The sequence below is a fragment of the Petaurus breviceps genome, unplaced genomic scaffold (genome assembly GCF_028583685.1).
Source record: "Petaurus breviceps papuanus isolate PSGF00001 unplaced genomic scaffold, PetGlider_PUasm1.0 90977, whole genome shotgun sequence".
NCBI lineage: Eukaryota > Metazoa > Chordata > Mammalia > Diprotodontia > Petauridae > Petaurus > Petaurus breviceps.
The window spans coordinates 14,014,566-14,031,670 of NW_027187391.1; the positions used below are offsets into that span (position 1 = coordinate 14,014,566).

General features: G+C 37.6%; 1 protein-coding gene across 1 annotated transcript in view; it reads left to right on the plus strand.

Annotated features, from left to right (window-relative positions):
* MOXD1 (monooxygenase DBH like 1) overlaps nucleotides 1-17,105 on the plus strand; it is a 111,466-nt gene that overhangs the window by 60,180 nt on the left and 34,181 nt on the right. The window contains exons 6-7 of the mRNA XM_069077376.1: nucleotides 11,364-11,543; nucleotides 12,080-12,182. Coding sequence (XP_068933477.1) covers nucleotides 11,364-11,543; nucleotides 12,080-12,182 — 283 coding nt within the window. The remainder of the gene's footprint in view (nucleotides 1-11,363; nucleotides 11,544-12,079; nucleotides 12,183-17,105) is intronic.

Below are 17,105 nucleotides of genomic sequence, written 5' to 3' on the forward strand. Positions count from 1 at the left end.
GAAAAGGAAATAAAAACGAAGTTTGAACTAAAAAATTCAATCAATCAACAATTATTTATTAAGTAATTACTATACTAGGTCTATTCCTGACACTGGGAATATAAGTACAAAAAAAAAAAAAGAAACAATCCCTTCCAAAGGAGCTAACATTCATCAGGACTGGGCTGGGGTAGAGGTAGGAGAAACAAGTAAATAAACATATATATCTATATATATACATATATATATATATCTATATATATACATATATAGATATATAGCACACATCATAAAGTGATTAAATGTCAACAAATGCAAGGTAGTTAAGTACAAGGTAGTTTAGGTATTAGGAATTGGGAGGATCAGAAAAAATGTTTGTCCTACAGCTGGTGTTTGTGCTGCATTTTTAAGGAAGAGAGGGACTCAATGAAATGGAGGTAAAGAGGCAGTGCATTCCAGAAATGTGGGACTACCAATGCAAAAGCATAGAGAAGAAGAAAGTGTTGTGTGTGATGAACGGAGAGGAGGCCAGTCTCACTGGATGGAAGAATTTATTTGGGGAAGCAATGAAGCTAGAAAGATAGGTTGCAGTCAGTTTGTGTGTGACTTTAAAAGCTAAACAGAAAAGTTCATATTTTGTTCTAGAGGCAAGAGAAAGCCACTGGAATTGTTTGAGTAAGACAGTCACATGGTCTGATGAGCATTTAAGGAAAATTCGGCAGCATGCTATAGGGTGGATCGGAGACTAGAGGCAAAGAGACCATGTAGGAGGCTCTTCAAATAATCTAGAAGAGAGGTAATGAAGGCTTGAACTTAGGTCACAGCTTTGTGAGTGGGAAGGAGCAGAAGGTGAAACAAGTTGTGGAGGAAAGAATGGCAAGATTTGGCAGTTGATTAAATATACAGTTGAATTTGAGAAACGGGGTACTAATAAGAAAAGGAGGGAAGGAATAAGAAGAAAGGGGGAAAATTATGCCTAATTGCAGATTCCACCCACTGCCACCTAACTTTCACTATAAATGTTAATTTATTAAGTTGGAAGTTGTTTTAGGAGAGCTGTGCTCTGCTCAAGTTTCAACAAGCAAGGGTTACATTTCACATGGGCTGGCTGGGAAAAATAATTGGAAAGGAAGTTGCACAGAAGGGTTGTAAATGCCTTACTATTTTTCCCAGTGTTTGCTATACAAGGGCAAGTCAAGGAGGATAGTTTTTCTTTCATCCAAAATTTGGGAACTAAATAAAATGCACATAAGTTTTTTTTTAAAGCAGCAAAATAATTTTTTAACTTAAGCTTAAGCAAGCCTTTATTATACAAGAAACTTACCCTTTCTTGCATAAATCTCTGTTTTCATGCAAAATTGTTTCAGAAAGCTCGTGGCACAGATGCAAGTTTGCACATTTTAAAACTGTGAAAGTATAAGCAGGGGTGAGACAGATGAACAAAACATGCTTGTTTCAGTAAGTGTTATTGTTTAGGTAACTGATGACTTGAAGTCTGCCAAAGGATGTGGATTCCTAACTTTGGTGATGTCCCATGGTTTTCAAGAGGAGGTCTTTTTGAAGTAATGACCATACACACAGCAGGTGCTGAAGCACTGAACAGCAGGCAGGCACTTTCCATGTTTTGACAAGGGTGCCCTTCGTTCAGTAGCAGAGACAGAAGAATCATTTCCCATAACCCTTTCTACAGTATGCATTCTGAAAATATTTATTGGATCTAAGTTTGGAGGAATTCTCGCTGCCCTTTGAAGTCTCAAGTTTGTCTCAGGGTTTAGAGATTTGGTTCTGAACACCTCAGACAATTGTGCATAGTTGAAGTTGAAGAGTCAGCATGGCATTGTTTCAGGCTTAAGTGTTGTTTGGTAGTTTAGTTTATAATCAATATTAAGCTCATTACATGATTGGATAGCTGTTTTTATGAATGTTGTGGTGGTATCAGAGTTTATGATGAGATTAGATAGTGCAAATATTGTAGCCATATTGTACTGTTTGGGGTGGGGGGCAGGGGAGAGAAACCCAGTTTATTTTTTATGCTACACTACTGCATATTGGATGGATGGCCTTTATAGCCCCTACTGTAACAGGCCCCTGCTTGTTCCCTGACAGGGCACTCAATCTGGTATAATGGAAAGAACACTGAAATATTGGTCAATTACATCAATAAGTGCTTATTAAACTCCTGCTCTATACTAGACATTGGGGATACAGAGAAAGGAAACTAAAGGTCTGTGTGTCATTGGACAAATCTTTTCACCTATCTGGTCTCATCCAAGAACTGAACAGGTTGTGCTAGTTGGCCTATCAAGGCCAATCCTGGTTTTATGATCTATGATATAGCCGACTGTTTCCCGTGCTAGTTGGCCTATCAAGGCCCATCCTGGTTTTATGATATATGATATAGCTGACTGCTTCCCAGCACTCAGTGTGTATTATATTCATCATTTCTTCTTTTTTACCCTTGAACACCTGCCACCTCCCTTGTCTTTTGCTGGTCATTCAGCTACCACATCAGTATTTAGGACTTAGTGAGTGTCCTGAGGTGGATAAGACAGTTAGAATATATATTCCCGTCCATCTCCTATCCCCATATCTTTGACTTGTCTGTCATTCTGGGTGTAGAAGGTTTTCCTTGTCTTCCCAGATGCTAGTGCCCCTCCTGCCTGAAATAACTTTGAATTTATTTTTCTTGTGCCTATTTATGCACACATTGTCTCTTCCGATGGCTATTTAAGGGAAAGGACTATTTCATTTTTATCTTTGTAGCCCTGCCATCTGGCCTGGGCACAGAGAGTAATAACTGCTTGTTGGTTGCTTAATTGATATTAACTCTGATTGAGGAAAAAAAGAAGTCCTGCCAGAATGGTCTGAACTGCCTTAAGGGAAGGACACTTACTGAAAGGAGACAGATGGGAACTATGGGGATGAAGATAATATTTTATCTTTTGTTGGTGGTGTCCCCATACCCTCTTTCTTCCATCTCATTCTTCTCCCATCTCTGCTACTTCTCAGCCTTAGTTTCTTGGCTATCAGTATTTTTTAAACTTTACCTTGTACTCACCGGGGTGATTTTTGTTATCTAATATCCACTGAAGCCTTGCTTAGGTGACCTTGTAATGACCTCTAGCATTAATTTCTTTTTTCCCTTTCCTGGGATCATTAACATCATTTTACCATATGACAGAAACTAAACAGCTTTTATCTATTCCCTTAGTACAGAGTAATCTGAAGGGTGACAAAAATTTAAACTATGCAAACTCTCCCAAAAAGAATGGTTTCATGATTCTTTAGAACATCCTCCTCTGACTTACTTTTAAAATTTCTTTTTTGTTTTTCCTCTGGGCTACATCTGACAGATTGAAGTTTTGTTTTTTGTATTTTTCATGTTCCTATTACTAACAGGTAGCCAACAATTCAGTTAGATAAGACTTCCTGTAGCCTCTAATCACCCTGAAGGCATACATGAAGATTGGGGTAGGAGCCAAGACCTAATATTACATCACTCCCACACACACACACACACAAATACCTCCCTGCCCCAGGATTAAGTAACTCATTCAAAAACAATTCTTTTCTTTTTTCCTCTCTCCTCCTTCTTTCCCTTCCCTCTGTCCTTTCCTCCCTCCCTTCCTCCCTTCTTCCTTTCTCCCTTTTCTCCCTCCTTTCCTCCCTTTCTCCCTCTCTTCTTCCCATCTCTCCCTCCTTACCTCCCATTTTCTCTCTCCTTTCCTTCTTTCTCTTCCTTCTTTCCCCCATCATATAGATATGTCAAAGTAAATGGGATAGGCCTTTCTAGTATCACAATATCAATTCAATTTTAGTTGCATACTTTTTTTCTTATCATAGCTTTCATTATTCTTTACAAGATTTTGAAGAATTCATCTGATTTAACCCACTTTTGGTATTCCTTTTTTATGGTGATGTTTTATTCAGCATAATATCATAGATATATCAATGAAATTTAAATAAGGAAGATGGGTTCAAAATGTACCCTTACCACTTACTAGTTGTGACCCCAGGCAAGTCACTTAGTTTTTCCAAGCTTTCCCCATTTTTTAAAAAGCAGACAATAATATTCATAAGACCTACCTCCAAAAGTTGCCGTGAGAAGCAAAAGAGTTAGTGCTATATAAATGTCAGGGACTATTATATCTTTCTTCCCATATTATCTGATGGAATTAAGAAAAAATGGCACTGAAAAAGTTGATAGTTTACTATTATGCTTTTATGGTTAATGATCTTTGGATTATTTCACAAGTCATTTCAATGATTACCTTTTGTAACTGAATAAAAGTATTGGGATGAAAGCATCTTTGAGATGACTTTAGTGGCAGACAAGATGGTGGGGATGATGATGATGATAAAAGGAGGTAATAAATGTAAAATAAATTTTAAATTACTATAGACATACTAAACAATATGTTATTTTAATTTAATATCCATGAGTAACATGTCCTCTAGGAGTCTAACTACTGGGTTCTTTACTTTCCCTTTTTCCATACCATCTCTCATTACCTGTCCTTTTGTATAGTTTTATAAAATTTATATAGTTTTTACCAATAAAAAGTTCTTACTCTTTTCCCATTTCTTTCTCCCAATACCTTTTCCTTTCCTACATTTTGGTCTCAAAAAAACTTTTTACCTGTTTTCGTTTAAATTAGTATTAAACTTCCAAGTATTTGTTTATAAAGTATGTCATTTTCCAGCTTGGTTTCTATTCTTATAGATTATGAGCACTCAGGAACTATGATTCTTCCCACTTCTACCCCAAATTTGTTCCACATTTGAGATTTTTATATAGGGACTTATGTTGTCAAATTTTCCCTAACAGTGCATGTTAACATCTCATCTATAACTATCCAGTCTTTTAGAGTTGCCCAGAGAATTGAAGAAGCAGCTAGGCGGTACAATGGATAGAGTGCCAGGCCTGGAGTCAGGGAGACGCATCTTCCTGAGTTCAAATCTGGCCTTAGACACCTCCTAGCTTTGAAACCCTGGGCCAGTCACTTAACAGTATTTGCCTCAGTTTCCTCATCCATAAAATGAGCTGGAGAAGGAAATGAGGAACGACTCTAGTATGTTTTCCAAGATAACCTGAAATGAGCTAATGGGCTAAAGAGTCAGACATAACTGAAAAACAACCAGAGTATTAAAGGGTTAAGCAACTTGCTCTGGTGAGGTCCTGAAGAGTCAGACATGACTGAAAATGACTGAACAATAACAAGAGTATTGAAAAGTTAAGTAACTTGCTGTGGTCCAAGAGGTATTTTGCATCAGGGGCAATACTTGAACCTAGATCTTCCTAAACCCAAGAGTCCCTTTATCCACTTGACTATGTTGCTTCTTATGAGTTGTGACAAAAAATGACCTTTGGCCTCAGGGTTCCAAAAAAATATGATAACATATGTGTAATATATATGTATATGTGTATATATACATGTGTGAGTGTGTGTTGATGACTCTGGAAGAGGGTGAGTTTTCAATAACTTCACATAACTCTGCTTCACTTAAATTCAATTTATGCATTAATCAAAAGATATCACCCATATCATTTTACCATTTTCACCTGTCTGAAAGTCCTGTGGCAACAGGCAAGTGATGAAGCAACAGGTCAGCCCTGCACACAGGCAGCCCAGGCCATAGAATCATCTTCTCACTTAAAGCAACAGTGTGATCCGGCAGCCTCCTGGGTGTTTGAACAGCCTAAAATTGTCTTCTTTAAACAACCCTGGCCTACTTCCCAAGGCAGGCAAGGATCCCATTCTGTGGTCAAAACACACGCAAAAAAAATTGTACAAAAACTTCCGAAAGATGATTTCACTTATCATTGGTACATGCAATGTATGCGTGCTTATGGACAACACAAAATCCAGTAGACTTGAAAGACAGATCAGCTCTTGTTGCAAGAGAACTTAGCAGGTATTGTATCCAAATAGCAGCCCTGAGTGGGAAAAAAAAGGCTGTCAAACGAAGGCCAGCTATTGAAGTCAAAGCTGGATACATGTTTTTTCTGGAGTGACTGAAGTCAAGGGGAGCACTGTGAAGCTGACGTAGGTTTTGCAACCCAAATTAATCTAGTCAACAAGCTTGTGTGCTTACAAAAAGGAGTGAATGACAGGCTTATCACAATGCCTTTGCTACTTGCAGGAAAGCACCATGCCACCACCATCAGCATGTATGCTGCAACCATGATGAACCCTGTTGAAGTCAAAGAAAAATTTTGTGAATTTTATGGCCTGGAGACCCTCATCATCAATGTGCTGAAAGAGAACAAGCTTATAATTCTGGATAACTTTAATGCAAGAGGAGGCATAGACCACCAGACATAGCAAGGAGTCCTTGGGAAGAATGGAATTAGAAACAGCAACAGTCACGATGATCAGTTACTGCTGAAGACTTGTGCATCTCATGACCTCATCACCAACACTGTCTTCCATTTACCTAAATGCAATAAAACTGTGTGGATACATCTTTGCAGCAAACATTGGCACTTAATAGACTATGGCATTGTAAGGAGAAGAGACAGATGTGAGAAGTGACAAAGGCAATGTGTGGCATAAAGTGCTGGACTGATCATAGACTTATCCTTTCCATTTTAAATATTTGCATTCGATAAATGCAGTTGGCCCCAAGGCAAGATGACTATAAGAAGACAATGATAATAGATAGAGCACCTCTCCATGTATGAACAGTTTGTTGCTAATTTGTCATGCCTTCATCAAAGAAAGGACTGTGATCTATGAGCAAAGCAGAATTGCAGTAGCTCAAAAGAAACATGAGATGCACAAATTTAGAGACATAACTACTCCAACTGTTCATATGGAATATTTGCGCCCTACCTGTGGTAGAGCATTCCAAGCTTGTCTGATCACAGTTAGATACACTCTACCTTGACTTTAACATAGTGATGTCATTTTGGTCCTCTTTGAGAACAAAGAATAACAATCAACCAATAATATATGCATGAATGGAAGCCTTTGGGCAAATGTCATTTTATCATGTTTATAAAATGTGTATTTGTGGGCAAGCTAGAGAGTAATATGGAGAATAACAATTGAATAAACAATTTAAAGTAAAACTCAGTCTCACGGCTCAAGTCAGAGGTATAACCACATGCATTTTGTTCTCTGGCCTCTTTTACTCCTTGTTGAGTCCTATGCAAAAAGGAATCCTTGGGAAACTAGGAAACCCCACCGGCTCGCTATTAAGCATCTTCTGCATGTTAAAACACCACTTACAAGTATACATCTGTTTTTGTTAGCATAAGTACCAGAACCAAATACAGATTTATAATGGTTCAATTATGGAGGTCTGGGACATTCTTTCCCCTTCCTTTATGCCTCTTATGTATTTTCCTCATTGCAGAACCTTGGAAAAGTGAGTATGGTATGTCAGTGTTTCCCATAGGTATCTGAATGTGATTCACAAGTCAGACCTATCATGCTCTGGGTCCAGGAAGTAGAGTACATGAGGGGCAAGGTCTGAGTAGTAATGACATGTTCTGCCAATTTGAACTAAAAGCTACATATTTAATCCTCTGGCATAAGGCTTAATCATTTAACACTTGAAAAAATAGCCTATAGTGGGCATGTTAAATGGCAGTAAGACCATTTTTTCAAACTGATTCTTCCTTTCTGTATCTTATTTCAATGCTACTAATCTTAGAACTATGACAAGTCATAGAGATATTGTTAGTACTTGAGGAAAAACAAACATAAAAAGGTTAAGCCTATATTCTAGCATGGAGTTTTTTTTCAAATACTTTATTAACTTTTGATTTACATCATTCATTTCTGCCAGATTTTGAGTTACAAATTTTCTCCCCGTTTTTCCCCTACCCACCTCCCCAAAATAGCGGTCCCACAGGATATTCCCTCCTACAATCTGCTCTCTCCCATATTTTCTCCCATACCCCTTTTGACTTTTCCAGTGGATCTCTATGCCCCAGTGCCTGTATATCTTATTTCCCAATTACATGTAACACAGTATTAATAATAGTATATATATTTGAGTATTTGATTTTAAAACTTTGAATTCCAGATTCATTCCCTTCCTCCCTTGTCACCCACCCTTACTGGGAAGATAAGCAGTTCAGTATAGGTTGTACATGTGTGGCTAATGCAAAACAATAACACAGTAGATATATTGTAAAAGACTGACTATATTTCCCTTCCTCCTATCCCACCTCCCACTTGTTCTGTTCTCTACTTTGATCCCATCCCTTTTCAAAAGTGGGTGCTTCCAACTTCCCTCTCCCCCAGCCTGCCCTCCCTTCCATCATTCCCCATCTCATCCCCTTCCCCCCTAATCTCCTGGAGGGTGACATACCCTATTTAGTGTGTATTTCATTCCCTCCTCAAGCCAAATTCAATGGGAATAAGGTTGACTCAGTCCCTTTTGCCTTCCTATTCTTCCCCTCCATTGTAACCATTTTCCCTTGCCTCTTCTATATGAGATAGTTTACCCCATTCTGTATCTCCCCATCTCCTCTCATTATATTCCTCTCTCACCTCTTAATTTCACCTTTTAAGTATCATCCCTTCCTGTTAAATTGGTCCTGTGCCCTCTATCTATGTATACCTATAAACATATATACACACATTCACATATGTATTCATATGCCCATATACCTTCATATATAGACATATATATTTCTATTCCCTTCAACTACTGAGAAAAGTTTCATAAGTTACAATTATTGTTTTTCCATGTAGGGATGTTAATAGTTCAACTTTGATAAGTTTCTTATGATTTCTTTTCCCTGTTTACCTTCTCATGCTTCTTGTATCTGAATATCAAATTTTCTATTCAACTCTGTTTTTTTCAGCAAGAATGTTTGAAAATCCTCTATTCCACTGAATGACCATATTTTCCCCTGAAACATGATACTCAGTTTTGCTGGGTAGGTGACTTTTGGTTTTAATCCCAGCTCCTTTGCCCTCCAGAATATCATATTCCAAGCCCTTCGATCCCTCAGGGTAAAAGCTGACAGATCCTGAGTTATCCTGATTGTGTTTCCACAATATTCAAATTGTTTCTTCCTGGCTGCTTGTAATATTCTCTCCTTAATCTGGGAATTCCAGAACCTGGCTATAATATTCCTAGGAGTTTTCTTTTTGGGATCTTTTTCAGGAGGTGATCGGTGGATGCTTTCAACCTCTATTTTGCCCTCTGGTTCTTTTTTTTTTTTTTTTTAAAGCAATCGGGGTTAAGTAACTTGCTCAAGGTTACACGGCCAGTTATTTCTGGGTGTGGTGCTGAGTATCTGAGACTGGGATTTGATCCAGGTCATCCTGACACTGGAGCCGGTGCTCTTACTCGCTGAGCCACCTGGCTGCCCCTAAGCAATTGGGGTTAAGTAACTTGCTCAAGGTTACACGGCCAGGTGTTTCTGGGTGGGTGCTAAATGTCTGAGCCCGGGATTAGATCTCCAGGTCTTCTTAACACTGGAACCGGTGCTTTTACTCACTGTGCTACCTGGCCGCCCCCTTTGCCCTCTGGTTCTAAAACATCAGGGCAGTTTTCTTTGAGAACTTCCTGAAGGATGATTTCTAGGTTCTTACTTTGATCATGGTTTTCAGGTAGTCCAATAATTTTTAAATTCTTTCTCCTGGATCTATTTTCCAGGTCAGTGATTTTTCCCATGAGATATTTCACATTGCCTTCTATTCTTTCATTTGTTTGGATCTGTTTAACAGCATCTTGATTTCTCATAAAGTCATTAGCTTCCATTTGCTCCAATCTAATTCTGAAGCAATGATTCTCCTCATTGAGCTTTTGAGATTCTTTTTCCATCTGGCAAATTCGGCTTTTTAAGGCATTCTTCTCCTCATTGCCTTTTTGAGCCTCTTTTGCCATTTGAGTTAGTCTGTTTTTTAAGGTGTGATTTTCCTTAGTCAGGCTGTTGACTCTCATTTCCTAATTTTCTTGCATCATTCTCATTTCTCTTCCCAATTTTTCCTCCACTTCTCTTATCTGCTTCTTCCCAGCTTGTATTTTCCTTTGAAGCTTTTGGTGCAGGAGTTCTGACTTCACTGTCTTCCTCCTGTTCCATGTTTTGCTCCTTTTTGTTCCCAAAATAGGAGTCTAATGTTGTAATCTTCTGTCTGCTTTGTTTCCTTTGCCTGGTCATGTCACCCCTCAGTCACTTGGCCCTGGGCTTTTTGTCACACAGTAGGATTCTGCCACCAGACAGGGGAGCTTTCGTCCCAAATGCTGCGGTTTTCTCAGCTGCCAGAGGTATTAGATGGGTGCCCTCTCTGAGGCCTCCACATGCTCTGGCAAGCTGGACACACACCCCAGGACCTCCACCCTATACTGCAATCCAGATCCAAGAAGGTTAAAGCAAGAGCAATTATCCCTCAGACTGGTGCTTGGTCCCCCTACACTCTGCAGGCCAGGAGCTGAAGCTGCCACATGGTGCTGGCTGGCTGTGCCCGGCTTCTCACCCTGGGGGCAAAAGCCACGCACTCCCACTTACTGGGTCCCAAAATCCAGACTGCACTGACCTCTCACTTTGTCCTTCATATCTATGTGTTGATAAATCTGGAAGAGGCCACATCTGCTGCTGATCTGGAGTTCCTCCTGCTGTGGCTGGTCATGCCCGCCCTGGGGCTAAAGCCTAGGGGTGGGGCTGCGCTTGGCTCCCAGAGCGCGGGGCTGGCTGATTCCTGCTGGCCTGCCAGGCTGTCCTCAGCGGAAGGTTGGCTTCTCTGTGTCATTTTGTGGGTTCTGCAGCTCCAGAGTTTGTTTAGAGTCCTCTTTTTGGGGAAGGTGGAAGCCAGACTAGTGGGGAGGTCCTGCTTCTCTGCCATCTTGACTCCTAGCATGGAGTTTTTATCACTGTGTCATTATCATCACCATCATACTCAAGACCCAATTATTTGTGAATCAGATAGTAACACTTTTTTTTTTCCTTTTTGGAGGGGGGAAGGCAGTAAGTGTTAAGTGCCTGAGGACAGATTTGAACTCAGGTCTTCCTGACTCCAGGGCCTCCTATTCACTGTGCCATCTAGCTGCCCCTTTAGCCCACATTTCTATAACACTTTAAAGTTTAAAAGGCACTCACTCTCCTTACAACAAACATGTGGAGTTAGGGATTGTGAATGTCATTATCTCTATTTTAAAAATGAAGACACTGAATCTCAGAAAAGTGATTTTTCCATTTTCACATGATAGAAATGTACTGGACATGCACTCGGGTCTCCTCAGCCTAACTCCAATGCTCATTTCACTATCCCACATATACAAAAAACCACATCATAGCTCAATATAATATTGCTTAAATACATGTTAGGCACAATGTTTATATACTTTGATATCTGTACCATTTGCTTGTGTTTTGTTAAAATTATTCTATTTCTTAACCCCATTTTCCTTTTCTACAGGTTGAACCAGTAATACAGAAAGGCCACGAGAGCCTAATACACCATATTCTCCTCTACCACTGTAGTAACAACTTTAATGAGAGTGTTTTGGATTATGGCCATGAATGCTATCACCCCAACATGCCAGATGCTTTCCTGACCTGTGAGACTGTGGTCTTTGCTTGGGCCATTGGTGGAGAGGTAGGATTAATAAAGAACCTACAATTTGTCATCAATGTGTAAGCACTTTCTGCATCTCTAAGGAATAATGTCTCTAACATGTGTGGCCCATTTGGCTTTGAGAACTAATGCACAAAGTTGAAAGGTCTTGCTGTCAAGAAGACGTGGGTATACATCCTACCTATTCTTCATAGAAGCTGTCACATTGGGCAAGTTACTTAACCTCTCCTTTTTCCTAGGCAATTCTCTAAGACTTCAAGTAGCAGAATAGTTGCTGATCTGATGTGGTAGGATTTTCTTCACTCAAAATTGTCTACATTAATGGAATATGGTCCCTGAGGAATATACCCCTTCAGAAAACAAATAAACAAAAATGGCTATCTTCTCTCCTTTGCTCATAGAAAATAATTATTTTACCAAGCCATTTAATTTTGGTTTTATTGTTTTAAATATTTGTTAATTCTGGAATTTCTTTGAAAATTGAAAGTTTGTGGATTAAAATTAAAGCCTGTAGTAGGGAACATGTTATAGTGATTTACATAAATCTCAATTCTTAGGGATTTTCATATCCTCCTCATGTTGGCTTGTCCCTGGGTACATCATTAGACCCCAACTACGTTCTTCTGGAAGTTCATTATGATAACCCAACATATCAGGAAGGTGAGTTTCCTTTTTTAAAATATCTTTTCCACTTCATGTTTATAAAAATGATATTTCCAGAATCTTCCAAAGGCATTCACTAGCAACTCAGAAGAAGAGTGCTGTACTTCCAGGAGAATTTTGTGGATTTGATTTGAATCTGCACATGCATGTACCCTGCAGTTTTGTTATGGTGTAGAATATTACGAGCTATGCTTTATGGCATACTGTATAAGTCTTTGAGGCATCCTTGTTCTAGAAAAGTTCTCCAAATGAAGTAACATATTGTCATTTATTACATTGTAAAGTAGAAGTATTTGAGTCAACTAGCACGTCATTTTGTCACACTTGGGCCACACTTGTTGCCTTTAAGATCTAGTAAGACTATTTTTGGGACAGCTAGGTGGCACAGCAGATAAGAGTACAGGACCTTGAATCAGGAAGACTCATCTTGAGTTCAAATCTGACATCAGATACTTTACTAGCTGTGTGACCCTGGGCAAATCACTTACCCCTGTTTGCCTCAGTTTCCTAATTTATAAAATGAGCTGGAGAAGGAAATGGCAAGCCACTCCAGTATCTTTGCCAAGAAAACCCCAAATGAGGTCATAGTCTAACACAACTGAACAACAACAACAAAAGACTATCTTTAATCACTTAATTTACTTACTTACATCAAGGATAATGAGGTAAAAAAAGAGTTTTGGTTTTGAATCAAAATAAGTAATACCTTAAGGCTAACTGAAGAAAAAAAAAAGGAGAAAGCACATTATATTTACTTCAACCTTAAATAAGAGAGGCATAAAGGTGCAGTTCCCCCACTGTGTAGCATTTCATATAACAGACCCTGTTTTACAAATAAGTTTTGTTTTGCTGACAAAAAAGGATGCAGTGACCTGAAAAGAAGGCCAACTAAAAATCTGCTATAGCTATTTGTTCTGCTGGCTTTTTCATACTGAATCTATTCTCCATCCCTCCCTAGGTTCTCTCCCAAAGTGAACCTGAGAAGTTTAAAAACAAAGTTTCCCTTAAATAGGAAAAACTTTTAAAAATTGTACTGTTAATCCATTATAGGAATAATATTTCCCTTTAAGGAAAATGCAATACTGGTAGGAACAATAATATTAATAATGGCACTACTTCACATTAGCATGCATCATATATTACATTTAAAAAGGACTTTTAACTTCCCAAAGATCCTTCATAGCTATCATCTTTTGCTCACTGAAACAATTCATCATAAATAGTGTAAGTACTTTGCAAATGAGCAATTTGATAGAAATGGATTCTTCCTCTATTCCCTGACATAATGTTTTGAATCTTTATTAAAGTTTATGCTACTTTCTTTGTTTTCTTTACTATATCCATTTTACTATTAAGAGTTAATGAAAAGGTGAAACATGAACTTTTCTATCAGTTTCAGTGAAGAAAGAACTCAGATTTTTTAGTTTTGTTAATTTTTAGACATCCATCATTTTCCTAATATTTGGGGTGTTTTCCATTTTATCTTTTTAAATGTATTTTTCCAGGGATTTGGACTGTCTGTGGCTTGGAGCCTTCACAGCTGCTGTGTGTCGGCAGCTCCCCTCCCCAAATAGGGGGCTCTGAGTTCTGGGGATGCAGCTGTGGAAAGCTGGACTCAACCTCCCCTAAAGCACAGCTGTAACTGTGCCCTCTGATCTGCCACATTGCTTGCCCTAAACCTGATACCAAATAACTCAGCATTAGGGACTCCCTGTTGCAGTGATTCTGACTATCTGACCTCCTACTTTTTTCCCCTGAGATTTTTTATACAGAGCGGTGGCTGTGTATGAATAAAGGAGTTTGTGCAAAAAGTAAGCCACTTTGGAATTTTACCCTGATAGTGGCTGGTGGTCTGCCTCAACCTTGTATATATCTATGTATTTTTCAGGGAAATGTGAAAACTGGTTCAGGAGAGATTTTTTCCCCTATCTTCAGAAGAATGTGGATATCTGGTGGTAATTCCATTGTTCTTTCTCAGGCTGTAGGTAACAGAAAGGAGTGTAGGGAAGGTCTAGAGTGGTCAACAGCTGATAAGGGCTGGTTGCAAACTAAACTGACCAGATCTGTATTTGTCAGTAAGATTCCAAAGAACCACCTATCTCTAGTAGGAAATGAGTAGAACATTCACATGAACTTTCACATAAAAAAAGATAATAAAAGGTACTAATGTGTTATTACTTTGAAAATATTTTTTTCAGCTAATGAGTTATGGATTCAGTTCACTAAAATAATGTAATAGTGGCTAAAACATTTTCATTTCAAAAGGAATTAATATCGTTTCTAAAATCATAAAACTAATAGCTTAAAACTCATTGGAACTATCAGTAATTGTAATTTTCTCCTATTATTCTTTCTTTTTATTATTTTAAAAGATGTTTTATTGATTCTCTTCTTTTCATATATTATATATATATATCTAGTATGTATATCAATGTACACACATATGTATACTAGCACTTAAATCAATAAGTATTTACTTTTCCTTAAAACACCTTAAAAATAGAATTGGCTTAATGTTAAGAGGCACCAAAATTCATTGAAGAAAAGAACTCCTTAATAAGCAGAATAGGTCAGATGGAAAAGGAGGTACAACTTCTCACTGAATAAAATAATTCTTTAAAAATTAAAATTGGTCAAGTATAATCTAATGGCTCCACAAGACATCAAGAAACAATAAAGTAAAGTTTTAAAAATATAGAAGAAAATGTGAAATATCTCATTGGAAAACCAACTGATCTGGAAAATAGATCAAGGAGATATAATTTAAGAATTATTAACTAACTGAAAGTCATTATAAAAAAGAGCCTAGACATTATATTTTAAAAAAATAATAATCAAAGAAAAGATTCAGAAAGTAAAATAGACATAAAAAGAATTTACCAATCACTTCCTGAAAGAGATCCCAAAATTAAATTTCCCAGAAATATTATAGTCAAATTCCAGAGCTCCCGAACTAAAGAAAAAACACTTCAAGCAGCCAGAAAGAAACAATTCAAATATTGTAGAGGCACAGATGGGATCACATAGTCAGGATCCACATTAAAGAAGTAGAAAGTAGCTAAGAATTAAAACCAAGAATCACCAACATAGCAAAACTGAGTGTAATCCTTCCAAAATACTTAATGAAATAGAGGGCTTGAAAGCCCTTCTGATAAAAAGAAAAGAATGGAATAGAAAATTTGATATTCAAACACAAAGATTCAAGAGAAGCATAAAAGGTAAACATGAAAGAATAGTCATAAAGGACTCAATAAAGTTAAACTGTATACTCCTATAGGGGAAGATGACATGTAACTCCTAAGAACTTTATCATTAGAAGTTAAAGGAGTTTACATAGACAGGGTATTTGTGGGAGATGATTATATTGGAGTGATTTCAAAAAAATTAAGGAGAGGGAAACAGGGATGCACTGGGAGAAGGGGGACAGGAAAGATAAAATATAAAAGAGGTTCACAAGGAAGTGTACAGGCTGTGATTGAACCTCACTATCAGAATTGTTTCAAAATAAGAATACATATACATACACAGTTGTGTATAGAAATGTAATTTACACAATCAGGAAAAAGAAGGGAAGGGGATGAGAAAAGTGGGGAATGATAAAAGGGAGGGCAAATTAAGGGAAGCAGTGGTTAAAAGCAAAATAGACTTTTGAGGAGGGGGAAAATAAAGAGAAGAAAAAAGAAACAGAAAATAATGGTATAGAAATGCAAAGTTAGTAATCATAACTATGAATGTGAATGTCATAAGTTAACCCATAAATGGAAGTAGATAGACTGTATTAGAAAACAAAATGCAACAATATGTTTAGAATAAGAGACACACTTGAAACAGGAAGACACATACAGGGTTAAAATAAAGGACTGGAGCAGAATCTATTATACTTTAGCTGAAATAAAAAAGGTAGGGATAGCAATCATGATCTCAAAGCAAAAATAGACCTAATTAAAAGAGATTATCAGGGAGACTACTTTGCTAAAAGGTGCCATAGACAAAAAGCAATATTGAACTGAGTCAAATTTATAAAAATAAGAGCCATTTTCCAATTGATAAATGATCAAAGGATATGAATAGGCAGTTTTCATAAGAAGAAATGAAAACTATAGTCATATAAAAATGCTCTAAATCACTATTGATTGGAAAAATTCAAATTAAAACAACTATGTGAATACAGCCTCACACCATCAGAAATGATAAATGCTGGAGGGGATGGGGAAAATAGGTTCATTGATCAACTCTTGGTGGAGTTGTGAACTGGTCCAACAATTCTGAAAAATATTTTGAAATTATGCCCAAAGGGCTATGAACTGTGCATGGCTTTTTACCCAGAAATAGCACTACTAGGTCTCTATCCCAAAGACATTAAAGGAAAAGAAAAAGGACTTATATATACAAAATATTTATAGCAGCTCTTTTTGTGGAGGCAAATAATTGGAAATTGAGGGAATGTTCATCAATCGGGGAATGGTTGAACAAATTGTGGCATGTGATTGTGATGGAGTACTATTGTGCTTTAAGAAATGACAAGATGGTGTGGTTTCATAAAAAAAGAAACATGGTAAGACTTACATGAATTGATACAAAGTGGTGTAAGGCAAACTGGGAAGTCATTGTGCACAGTACCAGCAATGTTGTGATAATGATCAACTGTAAAGGACTTTGCTACTCTGATCAATACAAAGATCCAAGACAATTCCAAAGGACTCCTGATGAAAAATGCTGTGCACCTCTAGAGAGAGAACTGATGAACTCTGAGTATAAACTTAAGTATTGTTTTCTCACTTTTTTTCTTTTTCTTTTTTGGAAATGTGGCTAATATGAAAATATGTTTTGCATGATTTCACATGTATTATTGATATATTGTTTGGCTTCTCAGTGCTGACGAGAGGGGATGAGAGGGAGATAATTTGGAACTCAAAATTT